Source organism: Paramormyrops kingsleyae, chromosome 16, assembly GCF_048594095.1.
Source record: "Paramormyrops kingsleyae isolate MSU_618 chromosome 16, PKINGS_0.4, whole genome shotgun sequence".
Taxonomy (NCBI): domain Eukaryota; kingdom Metazoa; phylum Chordata; class Actinopteri; order Osteoglossiformes; family Mormyridae; genus Paramormyrops; species Paramormyrops kingsleyae.
In genome coordinates, this window is record NC_132812.1 from 375,612 (window position 1) to 398,776 (window position 23,165).

A 23,165-nucleotide genomic window follows, 5' to 3' on the forward strand; every position below is an offset into this window, starting at 1 on the left:
GCTAAAGCAAACTAATTTTATTCCTGTGCTGTACGGATGGATGCATGCATGCATGCATGCATGCATGGATGGTTCGATGTCATTTTTATGATGATAAACATGGCATGGAAATGATGGCACTCTGTCTGCTTCTTCCTGTTATGCAGAAGTGCAAGATGATCGCGGAGAGCAAGGAAGAAATGGCTGTGGCTCAGCCACATATGTCTGATGATGAGGATGATGAGAAGTCATTTGGTGGAGGAGTCTTCCGGGAGAGCAAGGGCATCTCCTTCAGCTTGAGTGTAATGCTTCACCTCCCAGAACATTCCGGATTATGCATTATGAGTTTTCATCTATTGGGCTGCATCCTCAGATGTCATTTTTATATTCCAGTATTGCCCTTTGTGGGGAGCACATATCTCAATTACTTGGCATATATAAGGCTTTAAAAATACTTTATGAAATCCTTCAGATACTCTATTAAACTTCATTTATTGCTGCCTGTAGCACCTTTTATGATTTTTGTGGTTCTGATGTACGATGATTTCAAAAATGGGTTACAGACTAAGTTAACAGGCTATCTCTCGGGGGGGGTATTTTGGTGACACCCCACCCCACCACCCTTCTGGATCAGCTTACTATGGCTTTGGGATGTTGTTACTTGGCCAGAGTTTATAATGAACATTCCCCACAGTAATATTCCTTTTCTCCATACTGGGGCAGGGACAGGTCATTCTTCACCTTGTTGCTCCTTTCGTTGGCAGGCCTTTTTTACCCATTCACTCAGCTGAGCACATCTATTTTTCCTAATTTTACGGTAACCCTCCCAACCCCCCTCCACCGTTCTCGCTCTTACACCCACCTCCTGGAATGTACCCTTTCCCTCCCCCCATTCAGAACCCTTCGGCGAAGTCAGCAGTGAGGACAGAGGCAGCCTTTGCCAAGGAGTTTCCGGTATCTTCGGGGTCACAGCACCGTAAGAAGGAGAGTGAGGGAGACTACGGGGAGTGGGTGCCCATCGACAGGAAGGCAGAGAGGGACAAGGCAGCCAGTGCGTCCATCTTGAGGAGCACAGCGGGGGAGGAAGAGTGCAAGGATAGCAGCAGTGTCTTCCCTGATGTCCCCCTGCAGGTAGGACATGGCTTACACTGGCACACTGCTCACATGGGCTTATCCTTCTGGCCCCTGCTGCTTGCTAACACACTACCATTCAAATGTTTGGGGTCACATAGAATTTGCCTTGTGATCCATGAAAACATACATGAAATGAATTTGAATTGTGAAATATAGCAAAATAAAAAGGAAAGGTTAGAAATTTAACATTGTTGAGGTGATCTGATGAGATTTCATCCCGTGCTTCCTGAAGCATCTCCCACAAGTTGGATTGGCTTGATGACACGGCTTGCATACCATTTGGTCAAGACAAGATGGCTCAATAGAGCTGAGATCAGGTGAATGTGCTAGTCACTCCATTATACACAAAATACCAACTGGCTGTTTCTGCCCTCTAGTTCCTGCATAGACTGGAGCTGTGTTTGAGTCATTGTCCTGTTGTAGGATGAAATTGGCTCCAGTTAAATACCATCCACAGGGTATGGCATGACATTCCAAAATGGAGTGATAGCCTTCCTTCTTCAAGATCCCTTTTACGCTGTATAAATCTCCCACTATATCATCACCAAAGCAGTCCCAGACCATCACATTGACCACCATGCTTGACCGATGTCGTCAAGCACTCCTCCAGCGTCTTTTCATTTGATCTGCGTTTCTTCTTTGATCTGAACATCTAAAACTTCCATAGCACTTTTTTCGACTTCCGCTTTCCAGTGGCTGTGTTAATTTTCCCATCTCAGTCTTTTCTGGCTATTTGGAGATACAGCTTTTTCTTTGCAATTCTGTCTAGAATAGGGGTGCAACGATTATTCAACATTGTCGACAAAAATCGACTAAAAATAGTCACAGACGAATTTGATTATCGATAATTGTCGCCAGACGTATTTTTAAACGGAGTGAGACGTTTTCCTTCCTTTCTACCTGTGCAATACTACCGCTTTCCAAAGGACTGCACCAATACACCACACTGGTGAGATGCAAAAGCACCCACGGCTGGGTGCTGGATATTCTTCTGTCCTACTACTACATTTTGTCTGGGAGTCCATTCCTTCTGCAAGTAGTGCAGTGTTCTTGCTCTGCTATCCCACTCACATAGGAAACACATGTATTTTGTATATCCTTACTGGAATTCAGGACCTGCTTTAAGTTATCATACGTCTCTTTCATGTGGACAGCATACGCAACTGGAATAGAAGGAAGACGGTTCCCATTGTGCAAGAGCACAGCCTTAAGACTTAGTTTCGAAGAGTCTACAAATAGTCTCCATTCTTTTGGGTCATGAGTGATTCCCAAGGCATTCATGAGGCCCTCAACATCGGAACAGAATACCAGATCATTACCTTCCTTTCTGAAGAAAGGCTCCAAATGCTGATGGCGCTTTCAATAAGAAGTAATTGTGACATCTTCTTCTAGAAGATTCCATTGTTGGAGTCTTGAACCTAGCAGTTCTGCTTTGTTCTTGGATAACTCCAAATCACGAACCAAGTCATTTAGTTCTTCCTGTGTTATTGGGTGGGCGGTTAACGATGGACCGCAGTGAAAATCTGGATCACAGCATGCTGACGGACCAGGAGAAGAACAAGTTGGCTCACCCACGTCCTCATCAACTGAATCAAGAGAATATTCTGCTGGAGGTTCTGGAATAGGAAGTCCCTCACCATGTGGAACTGGTCTCAATGCAGAGGGTATGTTGGGGTAGACAATTCTCAACTTTTTCTGCTTCGTAATCCCGCCGGAAAGAGGAGGAACTAAGCAGAAGTAACAGTCATTTGTGTGGTTACTTGGCTCTCTCCACACCATGGGAACTGCAAATGGCATTGATGGTCTTTTGCCATTCAACCACAGTGAAAGCTGTGCTGTACATGTAACACAGCATATACAGTATGTGGGGCCCAAGGTTTCTCTTGATCGCCAAGCTTGCAACCGAAGTAAAGCTGATATGCCTTCTTCACTTGAGAAGTGATACTTTTCTTCTGGTTAGCAAAAGTCACTTCTCCACAAATATAACAAAAGTTGTCAACGTTATTAACGCACTTTCGAGGCATTACTGTTATGACTAAATGTATGAAATAATTAATATATAATTAGTTTAATCTAGCAATAGCTTCATCTGTATCCCACGAAGTCTTGCATAATATTACATGCTGCCGTTGCTCATGCTAGTACACTGCTGACGTTAGCTTACTTCAGCAGCCGCCTAGCAGGTTCATTATTATTCAGAAAATGATGCAATAAAAAACCCTGAATTATAATTATTGTGCCATTTGGTGCAATATTACGTCATTCTAGGCTTATTTAAGATGTTGTTACAGTCCTACTAGATAAATTTACACGGTGAAACGTAGAAAATGCGCTATATGAATTATCTTCAAAATGAGAGTCAATTTCATGGTCATTTTCATGTTCAGCACATCAGAATACTATAGAATATGACACTTTTAAGTCAGTTACAAATTCAGTGTTGCCCAGTGTAATAGGGCATAATAATAGGCTAGTAGTAGTATATTTTACATTTTCAAAAAAGATCGGAATAGAACGTATTTATGTTTGGAAGTCAGTGGTGTGTCATGAAGCGTCTCATTCGCTAATAGCTAAAAAAAGGTCAGAAAACAGTGGAGAAAACCCACTGCTTAAATAGATAAAGAAGCGAAAGCTCAAGATTCAGAACAGTGGCTCCGATGTCGCAAGTGCTGCGAGAGCTTATGCTCCGTTAAAAATAAATAAATAACCGCAGTTTTGAAGTCCGTTTTCTTGCTGTTAAGAGAGGAATGGCAGTGGGAAGCTGCTCTAAATTTCCCGTATTTTTGGTCGGGATCTTGCGATTTTTCAGTCTGCTTTAAAATGTTTTTATTTGTAAACATAGGCTATATAAATAGCTGATATGACAAGAAATTTAAACCTCTATACCGCAAATGAAGTACGAATTAGCATATACGTACAGGTTAAAATGCATGATAATGTCTTGTCATATCAGCGCAAATGCACGTAAAATATGTACGCATTTGCACTGTCACAGCAATGGATTGCCACACGTATCGCTTTTAAAGGTGAATGCGTACCTGCGTACCAGTTATATGCAGCCCTGATTATAACAAAGATTGTATCAGAAATTCGGATTGATATCGACGCCGATCCAGACATATTTGACGGATCGGGTATCGGCCATGTGTGACCAATCCACATCCTATACTTACTCATTTAGTTTTACCGTAAGATTTCTTGGGTGAGCATTGGAGTCAAAGAGCATGAGTGTCATGCCAGATATGAGAGAGATGGCAACCCTGTATTAAGTACACTTTAATAGCTATTACAGTTGTATTTCAAAGAGACAAAAAAGTGACATCGGTAATGTTTTCTCATTTTTGTTTTATAATTGTCAGCGTAACAACGTTAAGGGAATGACAAGTTGCTTCAGCCAAAAACAGTGCATTTTACAGTTCATTTCAAATAAAATGCCGAGTTGCCAACTTTGGTCAGCTGGCTGGAGTGAGATTTTCAATTCAAGAGAAGTCTGCACACATATGCACACTCATTTACATGGATTGCAAGCTACACCAGCCGTTTTGATGTTGCTAATTTTAGGTTTGTAATGAAATAATGTATTTTTGCTGTAAGATTTCTTGTGTGAGCATGAGTCACACCAGATGCATGAGAGCTGGAAACCCTGAAAACATACGTTTTTAAATTTTCACCTGAGTTGATTTGTATAAAAAAAAACTTTTTTTGTCACTGAGTATATATGCTGACTTAGCTAACATGTTTTTCTTCTTAATTTGCCACTATATATATGTAACCAGGTTATTTCTGTTTATTGTGTATAATTACATAAAATCTGTTTATTTAGAATTTATTTTTTCTATCGCGACTTGCCGTCAGAGTGTGTAATACAAAATTCACACAATGCTGATAAACCGGTTATATGTACTATACAAGGACAAGCAGGGGCGCCGCTAGAGATTTTGGGCCCCATGAAAGCATATCATATTTGGCCCCCCAGTCCAAACCAATCCAGTTATTTTCCTAATTTTTTAGGGCCCCTGTCACTCAGGGGCCCTTGGAATCGTCCTAGCTTTCCTCCCCCTTACGGCGCCCCTGAGGACAAGTACTCAGGTTACCACTGAAGGTTTGAAGAAAATAAAATGCTTTATTTTTTATAAATAGGCTGTTATATAATTAGACTGTTGACTTATTGCAGTCTTAATGGTATTCTGCAAATCCATATCATGGCAGTCATTCCAGACACTGCAAATCCAGTCCACTATGACACCGGTGTACTGACCACCCCTTCTATTTACTAAAGCTGCTAACTTAAGAATTATGAGGCATCTGTTTCTCAAACTCAGCACTCTAATATATTTATACTCTTGCTCAGTTGTGCACCGGGGCCTCCCTCTCTATTATGATTACAGCCAGGTTGTGCTGCTCTGTGAAGGGAGTAGTATACAAAATTGTACGAGATCATCAGTTTCAGGCAATTTCTCACCTGGAATAGCTTTCATTCCTCACAACAAGAATAGGCTGACGAATTTCAGAAGAAAATTCTTTATTTCTGACCATGTTCAGCTTGTAATTGAACCCACAATTGCTGATGCTCCAGATACTCAGCTAGTCCAAAAAAGGCCAGTTTTATTCCATCTTTAATCAGCACAATTTTTATCTGTGCTAACATTATTGCGGAAGGGTTTTGTAATGATCAATTAACGTTTTCAAATGATAAGCTTGCATTAGCAAACATAACCTTCCAACGGAACACAGGACTAATTGTTGCTAATAATGGGCCTCTGTACACCTATGTAGATATTCCATTAACAAAACAATGGTTTCCAGCTATGATAATCATTTACAACATTAACAAATGTCTACACCATATTTCTGATCAATATGACATTATTTTAATGGACAAAAACTATATATGTCCCAATGTACTATACATTTGGTTATTGCAAATGAGTTTTGTTTAATTACAGACCTTATAGAGGGCCTATTTAAGAGTCACATTTAGTAAACTAATAGCAGTTCGTATGACAATATGAGGATTTTATTGGTAATCAATGATAACAGACAAGTAACATGATGGTGATATCTGATGGATTATGACTTGGGCCCTGTGGGTTTTATTGGGCCCTCGAATGATGTCCCCCCACCTTGTGAAGGCAGTTTGTGGCCATTTTTAGAATCAGACATCTTGTAGCTGTGACAGTGCTAATAACACTGCACAACATTTTTTTTTCTTTTAAAGTTTTGCTTCCTGAAAAGTTTTTGATTGCGACAGGTACCTAGTGGGTAGGGCTGTGTATTGGCAAGAATCTGACGATACAATACATATTCAATTCAATTCAATTCAATTCAATTTTATTTATATAGCGCATTATCACAACATTACATTGTCTCAATGCGCTTTACATTTCTGCCTCGTAAGGACCCCCCATTGAGTAAGCCAAAGGCAACGGTGGCAAGGAAAAACTCCCTAAGACAGGACAAATCAAATGTAGGAATGTAAACAAAAATCATCTTTTGGCTGATTAAATTTTCATATTTACTGAAATTGTGCTTAGTGCTTACTTTATTTCAAGGTTTTTGTGGAGAAAAACCAGCTGGTCAACATGCTCAGCTTTCAGGACACTTTGCAGACACACTTCCCACTGTTAAGTAAAGCTTTGCTAATTTGGATAGCTGAGGGTTCTCATGTTCTTGATCATTCCACCAACTAAGTGGATTTTCTGAAAGTAGCAATGGGGGTTCTTCCCTAAAACTTTAAATTTCAGCTGTTGCAACATATATATATATTAGTGTGTATTTATTTACTTACATTAAATTGCTTCTTTATGCCATCCACCACAGCGTCAGTCAATTTGAAGTCTCATTGGCCTCTGCTTCTGAGAGAAAAGGTAAATCCTTAAACCTAGGATCAAGAGCTGATGCCATGTGCATTGTGTCCTGTTCATTAGCATATCTCTTTCTCAGACCTTGTGCTATAGCAGCCTTGATGCTCCTCTTCTCGGTATGTGTGTCATCCAGATTTTCTTCAGTGCCCATGTCAAGCTTGGCATAAAATGGTGCAATGATGGAACCAGTGAGCATGCTCATTTCCGACATTACTAAGGTAGCATCCTTCGTTGGCTTGAGTGCCTTGAGCAATTCCTCGGCACATGTGATGTCAGCTTCACTTAGTGTGAAGATATCCTTTTCACTCTTTCTGACCTCTGCTGAAAGCAGTGCTGCATAGATGGCTGGTTGCTGTTCTAAAAATCTTTCAACCATATCATAAGAGCTGCTCAATCTAGTGACATCGTCTGTAATTAACCTGTGTTTTGGTAACTGGAGCAGGTCCTGTTTGCGTTTTTGCTGGTGGCTGGATATGGTGCTGCATTTGAATTAGCATGGATATGGATATGGTGCTGCATTAGTAATACGTCTGATCCTGCCGAGTAGTTTATCCAGTGCTGTCAATTTTAGCGCTTTCTGCAAGGCAAGATTAAGGCTGTGTGCAAAACAACTTACGTGGGTCATGCCTGCGAGTCCAGCTGCAACGTTCATATTAGGTGCATTGTCCATCACAAGGACAGGGTCTTTAGCTTCCAATTCCCATTCAATTACGACCTCCCTCAGTAACGCTGCAATGTTCACTCCTGTGTGGCTGTCATGCATTACTTTTGTTTGAGGTACGTAGGAGTCCAGCTTCCACTCTTTTATTATATAATGCGTTGTTACAGGCAGGTATGATTCTGTTGCCCTGGAAGCCCAAGTGTCGCACGTCAAACCCACCTTCTCAGCTGAGCCCAGACAATCCAGTACTTTTGTTTTGACCTCGTCGTACAGCTTGGGCACAGTGACATCAGTGATGTGTTGCCGGGAGGGTATAGTGCAGTGTTACTCAAACTTTTTCAGACCAAGGACCACTTTCTCAAAAAAAAAAAAATCAGGGACCGCATCCAACCACCCCCGTCCCACGCCGAAAAAAAAAAGCATAAATGTTTTGAACCTTTTATTGTACAAAACATCTAAAAATGGTTAACCAATGGTTTGGAATGTTTTTTTTTTTCTTTTTAAATTTTATTTAAAGTTGCGAGCAGTGTTGTGAGTGGGACTCCTCGCTAGCTCCCGACTCCTTTCTATGCACGTCGGTATCTTTATCATTTGCCTTTCTTTTAACTGATCCCGTCTTCAGCCATCTATCCATCCTTGTTTCATACTATCTGTGTATTTTTTTTAGTTAAAGTTCAATGCTTTTACTGCTTTTTGCTTCTTTTCAATTAGCCTACTGACCTGACAGCGGATGTTGTTTAGGAGACGAAATTGGCGGGGTTGATAGGCAACAATTTAGGCACTGCCAATTCAGATTTATTTTTAGCCTACATTTATTTTTATACATTTTTTTTTAAATAAAATGTATACATTTTTGTTCCAAGAATAAATTCGCTTTACCCTTCAGTCAATGTTAGGTTAGGTATTTTTTTTTAGAGATGATATCACTTCACGGACCACTTGAGGTCGCTCACGGACCACTAGTGGTCCGCGGACCACACTTTGAGTAACACTGGTATAGTGTAACAAGGCTCCAATGTTTGCACCATAAAACTAAAATTGTCATTTTCAACAACACTGAGAGGGCGCATATCTTTGCAAATGAAATAAAGTACTGACTGAGCTATTTTAGCTGCGCAAATTGAGGTCGGTGGTAACTTTGATGGGAGAATTTGTTCCAATGTGCGTTGAGTGGGGTCGACTTGTTTAGCCATTTGCTGTTCTAAAAGCTGTACATCGTAATGGTGTCTTGCTAAATGTGCCCTAAGATTTCTGGTATTGCCCGAGTGTTTTATTTTGGCCAAACACAGTTTGCAAACGACATGGGATTTGTCGATATCCTTGCCGCCTTTACCATGGAAACTAAAATGATTCCACACTTCAGCTCGGTACACCGTAGGAGCCGGTCTAACATGCTCAGATTCAGCCATTGCTGCTAATGTTGCTAATGACCAGGTCCGGTATGCATAAAACTTCTCAGAGTAAAATTTCACTCTTAAATTCAAATTCAAATTTTATTTGTCACATACACAGTCATATACAATACGATATGCAGTGAAATGTTTGGATGACTGCCCGTGACCTTAAAGTAAGAGACTAGTAATAAGAGAATAATAATAAAAAAGAGATTAGTAATAGGAAATAAATATGAAAAGAAAATAGAAAGTAAAATTGATTTAAGAGAGAATAAAATATCTACAAATACAAAATGTACAATATAGAAAAATATATAAAAAATCTTTGTGTGGAAATGAAGTGAATATAAATTGAACATAGAAATGTCTAGGGGGTGTGCAAATATGCCTGAAACAGTGCAAGAAGCATATGTGTGGATGTGCAAAATGGATCAGTGCTGTGTGTTGTACTGGTTTAGAGTCCGTATCGCCTGCGGGAAGAAGCTCCTCCTCATTCTTTCTGTTTTGGTCTTCAGGGAGCGGAACCGCTTTCCAGACCTCAACTGAGAGAACAGTCCATTGCTGGGGTGGCTGAGGGCCTTCACGATCTTCCTGGCCCTGGTCCAGCACCGCTTGCTGTAAATTGAGTGCAGGTCAGGGAGCTTGGTGCGGATGATGCGCTCAGCTGATCGCACCACCCTCTGTAGAGCTCGTTTGTCCTGCATGGTGCTGTTTCCGTACCAGGTCGTGATGTTTCCGGTCAGGATGCTCTCTATGGTGCAGGAGTAGAAATTCCTGAGCACTCTGGAGGGCAGTCTGAAGTCTCTTAAGCGTCTGAGGTGGAAGAGACGCTGCCAGGCCTTTTTCACCACGGTGCTAATGTGACAGGACCATGACAGGTCCTGCGTGATATGGACACTGAGGTATCTGAAGCTGTCCACTCTGTCCACTGGGCTCTTGTTGATGACGGGGGTTTGGTAGTTCCTCTCCTGCTTGGTACTAAAGTCCACTATCAATTCCTTTGTCTTGCTGACATTTAGAAGGATATTGTTCCTCTGGCACCAGTTCTCCAGATTTCCAATCTCCTCCAGGTAGGCCCTCTCATCGTTGTCAGTGATCAGGCCCACCACGACGGTGTCATCAGCAAACTTGATGATGGTGGTGGAGTTGGTAGAGGCTACGCAGTCGTGCGTGTACAATGAGTACAGCAGGGGGCTCAGAACACAACCCTGGGGGGCTCCAGTGCTGAGAGTGAAGGGGGCTGAGACATGTCCGCCTATCTTTACTGCCTGTGGTCTGCCAGTTAGGAAGTTGGAGATCCACTGACACAGAGATGAGCTGAGTCCCAGGTGCTCCAACTTGGTGGTGAGTGTGGAGGGAATTATGGTATTAAATGCTGAACTGTAGTCGATGAAAAGCATTTTAACATAATTCCCCCTTCTAGTGTCCAGGTGAGTGAGAGATGAATGGAGGAGATGAGAGAGAGCGTCATCTGTAGAGCGGTTTGAACGGTAAGCAAACTGAAGTGGATCCAATGTGTCAGGTAGTGAGGAGATGATGAAGTCTCTGACCAGCCGCTCAAAGCACTTCATCACTACTGTGGTGAGGGCTACAGGTCGATAGTCATTGAGGGAAGCAGGATGGGGTTTCTTTGGAACAGGAACAATGATGGACTCTTTGAAGCATGTGGGGATCACCGACTGAGATAAGGAGAGGTTGAATATCTCTGTGAACACAGGTGCTAGCTGGTCTGCGCAGGTTCTGAGGACTCGACCTGAGATGCCGTTTGGTCCTGCTGCTTTCCTGGTGTTCACTCTCCTGAAGGCTCTCCTCACGTCATGCTCGGAGATGATGAACGTGTTTCCGGTGCTGGCAGTGTCGTCCTGTCTGCAGCCGTTAGCGCCGCCAGCATTAGCCTCGCTAGCGTCTTCAGCTGCAGGCTCGAAGCGAGCATAGAATGTGTTCAGCTCGTCTGCCAGAGACACGTCCACGTTCGTCATACCGTCCATTATTGTTCTTAGTCCCTGCCACAGGCTCCTAGAGTCACGCTGTTGGAGCTGTGACTCTAGTTTCCTCCCATAGCGCTGCTTCGCCTACTTCACCGCTTTCCGCACGTTATATGATGCAGCCTTGTACCAGTCCATGTCACCGTTGCAAGACCTGCGTTATAGGCAGCGGTGCGAAATCTCAGAGTGTCGCGGATGGTTTTATCCACCCACGGCTTTTGATTGGGAAACGTTTTGATGATCGTTTTCTATACAGTATCATCCGCTAGTTTCCTGACAAATCCCACAACCGCTTCCGTAAACACGTTGATGTCATCGGAGCTGTTTCGGAACATGTCCCAATCTGCGTAATCGAGTGCGTCCTGTAGAGCGGCCACCGATTGGTCCGTCCAGCACGCGACCTCCCTCTGAACATAAGAACATAAGAAATTTACAAACGAGAGGAGGCCATTCGGCCCATCAAGCTCGTTTGGGGAGAACTTAGCTAATAGCTCAGAGTTGTTAAAATCTTATCTAGCTCTGATTTAAAGGAACCCATGGTTTTAGCTTCCACTACAATAGCAGGAAGACTATTCCATACTCTGACTACACGCTGTGTAAAGAAGTGCTTCCTCAAATTTGTTTTAAAATGTTCTCCCGCTAATTTCCACTTATGGCCACGAGTTCTAGTATTTAGACTAATATTGAAATAGTCATTTGGCTGAACAGCATCCAGACCCGTTAGAATCTTATAGACCTGAATCATATCCCCCCTTAGTCTCCTTTGCTCAAGGCTGAACAGATTCAGTTCCGCTAACCTCTCCTCGTAAGACATTCCTCTAAGACCAGGAATCATTCTCGTAGCTCTTCGTTGCACCTTTTCTAAGGCAGCAATGTCCTTCTTGAGGTATGGTGACCAAACCTGCACACAGTATTCTAGGTGGGGTCTTACCAAGGAATTATATAAGTGTAACATCACCTCCCTTGACTTAAACTCCACACATCTAGAGATATAACCCAACATTCTGTTCGCCTTTTTTATTGCTTCCCCACATTGGCGAGAGTGGGACATGGAAGCATCAACATACATACCGAGATCTTTCTCGTAATCAGCTACCTTTATTTCAGTGGAACCCATAAAATATCTGTACTGTATATTTCTGCTCCCTGCATGGATTACCTTACATTTATCTGTGTTAAATTTCATCTGCCAAGTATCAGCCCATTCGCTAATTAAATCCAGATCCTGAACCGGAACTTCCTGTTTGAGCCTTTGTTGGTATTTTGGCATGAAGAAGATGGCGACATGGTCAGATTTCCCAAATGGGGGACAAGATTGTGCCTTGTAGCCATCCTTGACTGTTGTATAGCAATGATCCAGTGTCCTTTCACCCCTGGTGGGGCAGGTGATGTGTTGATAGAAGTTCGGCGCTGCGCGTTTGAGGTTGGCGTTGTTAGAGTCCCCCGTCACAATAAGCGCAGCGTCCCGGTGCTGTGTTTGGTGCTGTATGAGTGCTTCATGCAGCTCGCATAAGGCAGTGTCTGTGTCTGCTTGTGGTGGAATGTATGCGTCACAATTCTAAGAGTGATGTGATTTTGCTCCTGGGGTGAGTGAATGCTGGCGCGTTTGGCTGCCGCTGCTCTCCAGTTGTTGTATTTGAGCTTTTAAAAGTTGCTTTTAAAGTTATTTTATGACAACAAACAATATCTGCGAGTGAATCCATCCTGAATCATTTTTTTATACAGTTTACGGGTTATTGGTAGTCTTGGTGAGACCTCACCTAGAATATTGTGTGCAGGTTTGGTCACCATATCTTAAAAAGGACATTGCGGCCTTAGAAAAGGTGCAGCATAGGGCCACAAGAATGATTCCTGGTCTTAGAGGAATGTCATACGAGGAAAGGTTAGTTGAGCTAAATCTGTTCAGCCTCAAGCAAAGGAGACTGAAGGGGGACATGATCCAGGTCTATAAGATTCTAACAGGTTTGGATGCTGTTCAACCAAATAGTTACTTCAGCATTAGTTCAAATACAAGAACTTGTGGCCATAGGTGGAAATTAGCGGGAGAACATTTCAAACTGGATTTAAGGAAGCATTTCTTTACACAGCATGCAGTCAGAGTTTGGAATAGTCTTCCTGATAACGTAGTGCAAGCTGAATCCTTGGGTTCCTTTAAATCAGAGCTAGATAAGAATTGAACAACTCTGAGCTATTAGTTAATTTCTCCTCAAGCGAGCTCGATGGGCCGAATGGCCTCCTCTCGTTTGTATAGTTCTTATGTTCTTATGTGTCGAAGCTGTCTGGACAGACTTTTGCTTACCCCCATCTACATTGGGCTTTCCCCAGCTTCCAGCATTTAATGCCCGTTTCCTAGTAAGATGTGGATTCACAGGGTGTGTGTGTGGTCCATGCTTACCTGGACTCCTTTATTCATCATTCACCGCCCTACGATAGCACTGCTTCAGTACTCTATTACTGAGCTTTTGCGGCTCCATGTCCACCTGGCCATCCCTCTAACCTGTGGCGCTTCACCTCCACCCGGACATCGCTTTCAAGCCTCGCCGCAGATACGTCCACCGAGGGTCCCAGAGGAAATTCAGCTACGACTACACTAACCTGATAAAATCCATCTGGTCTTCAACTCGCCGTTATCCTCGCAACACCACCCAGGATGTTAACCACAATGTGTTAGCTCGCCTAACCAGGTTGGCTAATCCTACAGTCAAGCAGGCTAACTCCAGCGTCAACTTCGGATTATTAAACATCCGCTCTCTGACTGGTAAGGGGCATCTCGTCCAGGAAATCCTCTCTGAGCGTAAGTTGGATTTTCTATGTTTGACTGAAACGTGGCAACAGCATAATGATTTTGTTTCCCTCAACGACTCCATTCCAACGGAGTTTGTTTATGTGTGCCAACCTCGTGACTCGGGGCGGGGCAGAGGTCTTGCGATGATTCATCAGAAGCAGTGGAAAGTTCTCCCTGTCTCCGCCCCAGTCTTCCGTTCCTTTGAATACATTGCATCACAGCTCGCGGGATCCACTCCATCTATTATATGCACTGTTTATGGACCACCTAAACCAAATAAGGATTTTTTAAATGACATTACTGCTCTTATTACTCATTTTTCGGTACTCTCTCCCAATATTATAATCCTTGGTGACTTCAACGTTCATATGGACAATGACAATAACCTCTTCTAGTTTTGGACTTCAGCAACATATTAACTTCCCTACTCACTGCAAAGGCCATATTCTTGACCTGATTTGCTGTTCTGGTGTCACCCCCTCTGACTGCAAAGCCAATCTGTTCCCGCTCTCCAATCATCAGCTTATTACCTTCAATATAAATCTAACACTTCCCAAGATTTCCACTCTATGTAATATTGCGTTTAGGAAAATTTAGTAATATTAATTCTGACATCTTTTCATCTGCTGTAAATGACCTCCCTTGTACTCATAACATATCTACTCCTGATGAACTGGTCTCATACTACAATTCCAATCTCCATAACCTACTGAATACATTTGCTCGTCAAACTTCGGTCTCATTCACCCGCTCAGCTCCATGGTTCACTCCCACCTTGCGCCATCTTAAAGCTAAAGGACGCCAACTGGAACGCCTCTTCAAGAAAACTGGACTCACCATACACAAAGAACTGTACAATAATAATTTTCTGCTTTATAAGAACTGCATTGCCTCAGCCAAATCCACATACTACTCTGGTTTAATCTGCTCTAGTGAATGTAACCCTAAGTCTCTCTTTTCTCTGTTTAATAATATTACTAGGCCTCCAGAGTTTTTTCCCTCCCATATGTATTTGACTGATTATTGTAATTCCCTCATGTCTTTTTTTACATCGAAAATTTCTGATATCCACTAGCAACTTAATTCTAATGGAGCTGTAGCTCCTGAAGCAGACTCCCTGCTCCCTTTTCAGTTTCCCTGTCAGTCATTTGCAAGCTTCACTCTCCCTTCCATAAATGACATATCTGTAATTATTCAAAAATCTAAATCGTCCACCTGTTAGCTCGACCCGCTACCCAACACTCTAGTTAAAACTTGTCTCCCCTCCCTGGCCCCCCTCATTACCACCTTTATCCACTCTTCCCTTAACACTGGAATTGTCCCTCCATCACTCAAAACTGCTTCTGTTAGTCCAATTCTTAAAAAACCAGGTGCAGATCCCAATAACTTCGATAACCTTCGTCCTATATCAAACCTCCCTTTTATTTAAAAAATTCTTGAGAAAGTTGTTGCCTCCCAGCTTCACACTCACCTCAGTAATCATAACCTCTATGAACAATTCCAGTCTGGTTTTTGCCCCCTCCATAGTACAGAAACAGCATTAATAAAAATCACCAATGACCTCCTGATGGCGGCAGATTCTGGCCTTCTCACCATTCTCATCATCCTAGATAGCGCAGCCTTTGACACTATTTCTCACAATACTCTTCTGAATAGGTAAGGTAGCTGTCAAAAGGTAGCTGATTATGAGAAAGACCTTGGTGTGTATGTTGATGCTTCCATGTCTCATTCTCGCCAGTGCGGGGAAGCAATAAAAAAGGCCAATAGGATGTTGGGGTATATCTCCAGGTGTGTGGAGTTTAAGTCAAGGGAGGTAATGCTAAGATTATACAATTCCTTGGTGAGACCTCACCTAGAATATTGTGTACAGGTTTGGTCACCATATCTTAAAAAGGACATAGCGGCCTTAGAAAAGGTGCAGCGTAGGGCCACAAGAATGATTCCTGGTCTTAGAGGAATGTCATACGAGGAAAGGTTATTTGAGCTAAATCTGTTCAGCCTCAAGCAAAGGAGACTGAGGGGGGACATGATCCAGGTCTATAAGATTCTAACAGGTTTGGATGCTGTTCAACCGAATAGTTACTTCAGCATTAGTTCAAATACAAGAACTCGTGGCCATAGGTGGAAATTAGCGGGAGAACATTTCAAACTGGATTTAAGGAAGCACTTCTTTACACAGCGTGTAGTCAGAGTATGGAATAGTCTTCCTGATAACGTAGTGCAAGCTGAATCCTTGGGTTCCTTTAAATCAGAGCTAGATAAGATTTTAACAACTCTGAGCTATTAGTTAAGTTCTCCCCAAGCGAGCTCGATGGGCTGAATGGCCTCCTCTCGTTTGTATAGTTCTTATGTTCTTATGTTCTTATGATTATCATCCATTGGCATCAGTCATACTCCATTTGCTTGGTTCACCTCATATCTCTCTGGCCGCACTCAGTTTATCCAACTCAAATCTCACTCCTCACGTTCATTCCCCATTTCAGCCGGTGTTCCCCAGGGTTCAGTATTGGGGCCTCTTTTATTCATTATTTACATACTACCACTCGGCCACATATTTAGGAAATTTAATATTAATTTTCACTGTTACGCTGATGACACCCAACTTGATATCTCCTCTAAACCTAGCTGCTCCTTTCCACCGTCTTCCCTCTCAGACTGTCTAATGGAGTTTAAATCATGGTTCTCCTAACTTTCTCAAACTCAATAGCAATAAAACTGAAGTTCTACTTGTTGGTACAACTTCCACTCTAACTAAATCCCACAGTTTCTCCATCAGTATTGATAATTCCACTATACAACCCTCCACCCAGGTTAAGAGTCTGGGCGTCATCCTAGATAGTACTCTTTCATTTCAGTCACACATTAATCATATCACCCGGTACGCATACTTCCATCTGCGCAACATAAACCGACTCCGTCCCTTCCTCACTCCCCATGCTGCTGCCATCCTTGTTCATAGCCTCGTCACTTCTAGGATTGATTATTAACACTCTTCTCTTTGGTCTCCCTAACAAGTCCTTCTGTAAACTCCAACTCCTTCAGAACGCTGCAGCTCGGGTAGTAACTCGTACCCCCTCCAGGGAACATATCACCCCAGTCTTTCAACAGCTTCACTGGTTGCCCATAGAAACTAGAATAGTATTCAAAATTCTAGTTCTCACTTTCAAATGCATTTACAAGCTCGCCCCTTCCTATCTATCTGGCCTGCTTCACATTGCCACCCCATCCCGATCTCTCAGATCTTCATCTGCCACCCATTTTATTGTTCCCTCTGCCCGCCTCATCACCATGGGACACAGAGCTTTTAGTTGCTCTGCTCCCTGACTTTGGAACTCACTTCTGCTGGATATCAGAAATATCGATTCTCTTGACTTGTTTAAGTCAAAACTCAAAAGTTGGCTTACTCGCTTTAGACCTATTGTTGTCTGATTATGTAAATAATTCTTTTTAATTTTTTGTTTTTATTGTTTGTCTTTTTATGGACTATGTAAGGTGACCTTGGGTTTTAGAAAGGCGCCCATAAATAAAATGCATTATTATTATTATTATTATTATTATTATTATTATTATTATTATTACTCTCAGACTTTAGAATAAGTGACATGCATAAACATTCTTAAGTGTTAAGACTTGGTCTCAGCTCCTAAATTATTTAAGAGAGCTGGAGTGGACTCCTAAGCCAGTTAGGAGTTGAATGATGGCAGTTGCACTACGCGCACCCAGAAGGAGACCGCTCTTTGACTTTCCGTCAAAGAAAGGACGTCCTGCAGATGTAGGACAATAATGAATTGATAAAAAGGTACAGGCTTGATCATGAGGGCATTCTTTTTGTTACCAACCTAATTAGGAACCGGATACAATCTCCTATGTCACCTAAAAATGCACAGTTGAACTGAAGGTGATAATGATGCTACGTTTTGGCAACTGGAAAAATATAATAATAATAATTATTATTATTATCATTATAATCATCTATTACAGCAAGGGTCATAAGAGCAATATAAGTAATGACACAAACCTGTAGCTTGAATGCTTGCTTTATAAACTGAGATTTCCTTTCGCGAGGTCGATAAAACATTATACCACCCTTTTTCACATTCCGCTGCTGAACGCCTTGTCCGAGGCGTTTTACGGAGCTTGCAATAGCCTCCTAAGCTTTTTTTGTCCGTGCTTGTAACAGCTGGGCCAAACTTTCCTCACACTACCTCCTTCCATTTAAGCACCAACTGTGCCAAAAGAACCGTTTTGTTTGTCATCCAGTTTGGTTTTCTTTTAGAATCCAATGTCTTGCTATGAGTTTTGCGTTTGACCCATAATTTATACAACATGTGCATCTATTAGTGGAAATTGATTGGTGATGTGCTAGGTAGATTTTCGTACAACCAATTAAAGGTATGATCACAGAAAGGTATGTTGTATAAAGCTCTACATTAACGGTTTAATGTCACTAATATATTCACCGTGCAGCTCCTCTATTGGCTGAACTTAGTATTTGGGGTGGGATTTAATTTGTAGTCCTCATTTCACGTCACTTAAATGCTGGCTCCGTCAGCACTCAGGAAATGGGCTTAGTCTTTGCTAAAAGTTACTTTTAACAGCTTTATACAATGCTATTAGGTGCTACTTTTTGCTAAGATTTTTTAAACTCTTAAGTCAAAGTATACGACCATTCTTAAGACCATTCTTAGGAAATTTTATGCATACCGGCCCAGACTTTTACTACTAATACTATTGGGTGAGTGGGGCGCGATTGGTGCGTTGTACTGAGCACAGCCATCTAGCAGTCCGGAGGTTAAACACAACACAAAGTATACCACTGTCTACCGCGAATATATGTGAACTGTTAATTAAAAAATCGATGTTGTGTTTTTGAAAATTGATACTGTATTGCAAAAATGAAATATTGCGATACTCAAGTGTATCAATTTTTTTCTTACACTCCTACTGGGTATGCACAAATATAGTTTTGGTTTTGCTGCATCACATAGGAACTCTGAGAAATAAACAGTTAACCGTTTACCGGCAATAACGTATTTAATCGCATTTATGTTTCTCATATGAGAATATGTTTAACATAATTAGAAGTGCTTTGCTCTTGATTTTCATTCGTATTCAACGTCAGGTGCATCACGCTGCAGTTTCGAACAGTAGTCAACACCATTCCTGCAGTCTCGAACCCAACAATTCAGCTTTTGCTTTTGACAGACCCAAATTTCTGACCAGATTGTTTAATTCTGACTGTTGTGAGATGTATGTGGATCACCTGATGAGCACGGTTCAAAATCCGGATCATTGTCCTTGCTAGTCCCCTGCATTGCAGTTTCTTAATCTGCTTCGTCTAAGGTACATTCCTCTGGTGGTTTCGGAATTGGAAGACTGACGTGTGGCATGGGTCTCATTGCTGAAGGTAGATTAGGGTATTCAGCTGACTTCTTGTTTTTGGCAGAGAAACCAGACACATTAGTCAAACAGAAGTAACAGTCTATCACATGGTCTATCTGTTCTTGTCATATCATCGGGACAGCAAACAGCATTGTCTTTAGAGTGCCTCTGAGCCAGGTTCTTGTCGCACAACAAATGTGAGTCGTCCATTCCTTGTCTTGATCATCGATTTTACAGTCGAAGTTCAGATGATATGCTTTCTTCACAAGAGCAGTCACTGAGCATCTCTGAGGTGTAAGCGTATATTCGCCACAAATATAACAGAATCTTATGACATTGACGAGACATATCGACCAACACTAATCATACTGCAAACATCTATAGCATCTAGCTTACTTGTTACATTGCTACTGAGGCAATACTATATTCTGAAACAATACATACACACTATCAGGTCTATATTAACCCAATGAGCAGCATCTGTGTATGCAAGCCACTTCTATAACCTACTGAGGCAGTGTCAAGCTGGCTCCGGCCAGGCCAGGCACGCCCAGGCTCCAAACTTCCACAGAATAGTTTCCAACCTGGTCTGATTCGATGCCTGGACATGCCCAGACTGTACAAAACATTGTTGATATGTCTCTTAGGGAAATAAAAAATTTTGGACACAAATATAAGAAAAATACAAAACAAAACTGAAGATTTCGATGAAACAGTACGTGGTGGGCAAATTTGGATATGATTTTCATGATCAGCAGCCAAAAATCTATAAAGGAACACCCAAAAGTATTGAAGAAGCAAAAACTTTGTTGTGCAGTGTTATTAAATAAGGCCCAGGACAGTCTTAGATACTACACTAGTTTTGGCCAACTGTGGTTTTTGGTGCCCCAAGATCCCTTCAATTGTCTAGGGTGGCCTTGAACCAGTCACCCATTTATGAAGACCATCAGTGTCCTTTTTTGGATGAGACTATGCAGTAATATGTACTTTGGTCTCCTGTTTACCTGTTATAGCCGACTAACCTAGACCAGGGGCATAACAAAGGCCATGGATTAGTACACTGGTTAGCGCAAACCAGTGTTAATTTTGTTGACACAGTTATCGTCAACAACCTTTATTTTCAGACTAAAACGAGACGATAACTAATAAAAATGATGTCGCAAGGCCTAAGACTATATGACAAAGTGTATTGATAATTTCGTCGACGAATAAAAACAAGAGGCAAACATTTTCCTGAGACATGATCCAATCAGAACTAATGTAGTTTACGTAAGGCAGGGGTATTCAAGTAAAATTTAAAGAGGTCCAGTTAGAGAATTTCTTGAAGCAAAGGTCCAGAAGATCATAATGTCTAACTATTTAGTGTGATATATATTTAAGTAGCCTATTAGTTCTGTGCACATTGCATGTAATCGATACCTGACTGTCAAATCAAATTAATTCAGTACAATTCAAAAACTCCTTCACAATATTTATTGTTACGTGACATAGAACTGAACATATATGTATGACCTCCGATATGTTTAACATTTTCTCATTTACTAAATAAAAGTTACGCTGCATTTCAAAATAAGAGAAAATAAATAAAATGTGAATATTGTGCATGTTTAAATAAAGTTCTTAACTTAAGCCGTAAAACCCTGATACAGTTGTGTAAACACTAATACAGTTGAGTCCGATTTGACTCTCCGTCTGCCCCTGGAGGATGGGCTCCCCCTTTGAGTCTGGTCCCTCCCAAGGTTCTTCCTTCTAGGGAGTTTTTCCTTGCCACTGTCGCCTATGGCTTACTCACTGGGGGCTTTGGGTGGGGATGCTGTAAAGTGCTTTGAGACAATGTAATGTTGTGAGAATGCGCTATACAAAAATAAATTTGTTGTTGTTTGTGTTTATGTCATATATTTTAGTGTTCATGGATTTAAGTATTGCTTTTGATAATCCCACACCGGTCATAAAATTAGTCTTGTTTTAATATAAATACATGCGAACCTATCACTTTAATCGCTATTAGAGTAGGATATGGGCGGACTTATTTTGAAAAGATATAAAACGTGACATGTTGTGTTTTTCTCATTCGTTTTATATTTGCACGAGTAACAACGCAAATGGAATGACAAGCCGTTTCATGCAAAAACAATGCATTTTACTTTTCAAAATAAAACGTGGGGCTGCCAACTTTGGCCAGCAGGCTGGAGTGAGATTTTCAATTCAACAGGTCTGCACACATATGTAACAGTGCTTGCCATGTAAATAGTCTGCTTTTGTATTTAACCGTGTAAATACACTTTTGATGTAGCTAATTTTAGGTTTATAATGGTATGATGTAGATTTGCCGTAACATTTCCTGCGTGAGTCTGAAAGCCTGAGTGTCATGCTAGATTCTTGAGATTTGGCAACCCTGAAAACGTACATTTTTTGTTTCCCCTGAAGTTGATTTATATAACAAATAAGATCACTTTATACAGTTGTTAAAAAGCAGAAACTTCAACTAACATGAAATCACCAATAAACTACGTCTACAAATATTTATTTTAATATTTCTATTTTAATATTCAGAGAGAGCAGGCCTGGTGGCATTATAGCCTATGCACTTTTTCTTTGAAGTGATTTTATTTTTGCACTAATGACACTACTGATTTTACAGTACTGTTTCCGGGTAAATAAACATATCTTTGTGTTTCAAATAAGAGTGAAATCTGTGTCTTTGTTTACTGCACAGTGAGACCTTAATACCATTCCTTAACATTGGTTTCATTTCATCTTGGTGAACATAAAAACTTTCAGAAATTGAAGGGAAACTTTGCACTAATTTAGTCGACTAAACTGTAGTTTTAGTCAACTGTAATCTTATATTTATTCAACTAAAACTAGGCTAAAACTAAAATAATTTAGATGACTAAATTATGACTGAAACTAAATTACATTTTAGTCAAAAGACTGACTAAAACAAAATGAAAATTTGCTGCCAAAATTAACACTGGCGCAAACTGTAGGTTTTGGGGCCCCAAGGCCCCTTCTGTTACCATAGGGGTCCCCAGCTCTATTCCTAGTTTGTACAGACACACAGCAGCCATTTTTAGATGAAAGGAGGCTCCCTTACAATGCATGCACACTAGATGATTTTAGCCAGTGCTGTTGACCTAGAAAAATCCTGGACAGGAAAGTAGCAAGCATAAAATTGGAGGTTCGCCCCTGTCATCTGCCATGACACTGCACAAGTGCTACAAGAAGTGTGCGTATTCAGCAAGCAGACATGGATTTAACAGCAGCTGTAAAGCTTTGGGGCTTGCATAAAGCGTTTGTTGCTTGGCTGCAACATCAGTGTGACGGTACACAGTCATGGCCAAAAGAAGTTACTCTTGGAGGATGTTTTGTTACCATTCTATATTCATCAATAGTGAGCACACTACCTTGGCTGAGAAGCAACCCCACACATGAATGGTTTCAGGATGCTTTGTTGTTGGTATGACAGAGGACTAATGGTAGCACTCACCTTTTCTTCTCTGGACAATCATTTTTACAGATACCCCAAACAATCGGAAAGGGATATCATCAGAGAAAATTACTTTACCACAGTCCAATCCCTGTACCTTTTGTAGAATATCAGTCTGTCCCTGATGTTTTTCTTGGAAAGAAGTGGCTTCTTTGTTGCGCTTCTTGACACCAGGCCATGCTCCAAAAGTCCGCCTCACTTCGTACAGACGCACTCACACCTGCCTGCTGCCATTCCTGAGCAAGCTCTGCACTGGTGGTGCCTTGATCCCGCGGCTGAATCAACTTTAGGAGGTGGTTCTGGCGCTTGCTGGACTTTCTTGAGCACCCTGAAGCCTTCTTCACAACAATTGAACCTCTCTCCTTGAAGTTCTTTATGATCTGATAAATGGTTGATTTAGGTGAAATCTTGCTAGCAGCAATGTCCTTGGGTGTGAAGCCCTTTTTGTGCAAAGCAGTGATGACTGCAAGTGTTTCCTTGCAGGTAACCAT

General features: G+C 41.5%; 1 protein-coding gene across 5 annotated transcripts in view; it reads left to right on the top strand.

Annotated features, from left to right (window-relative positions):
- The window catches only part of sonb (SON DNA and RNA binding protein b), a 65,459-nt gene that overhangs the window by 26,024 nt on the left and 16,270 nt on the right, over positions 1-23,165 (top strand). For 4 of the 5 annotated variants that reach the window (XR_002837289.2, XM_023804444.2, XM_072700243.1 and 1 more), the window contains exons 7-8: positions 147-281; positions 877-1,110. Coding sequence is in view for 3 of the 5 variants with exons in the window: in XM_023804444.2 (XP_023660212.2) it covers positions 147-281; positions 877-1,110 (369 nt within the window). In the remaining 2 variants the exon portion in view is untranslated. Of the gene's footprint in view, positions 1-146; positions 282-876; positions 1,111-1,345; positions 1,431-23,165 lie in introns of all 5 variants that reach the window. The other variant, XR_002837290.2, reaches the window with a different exon arrangement.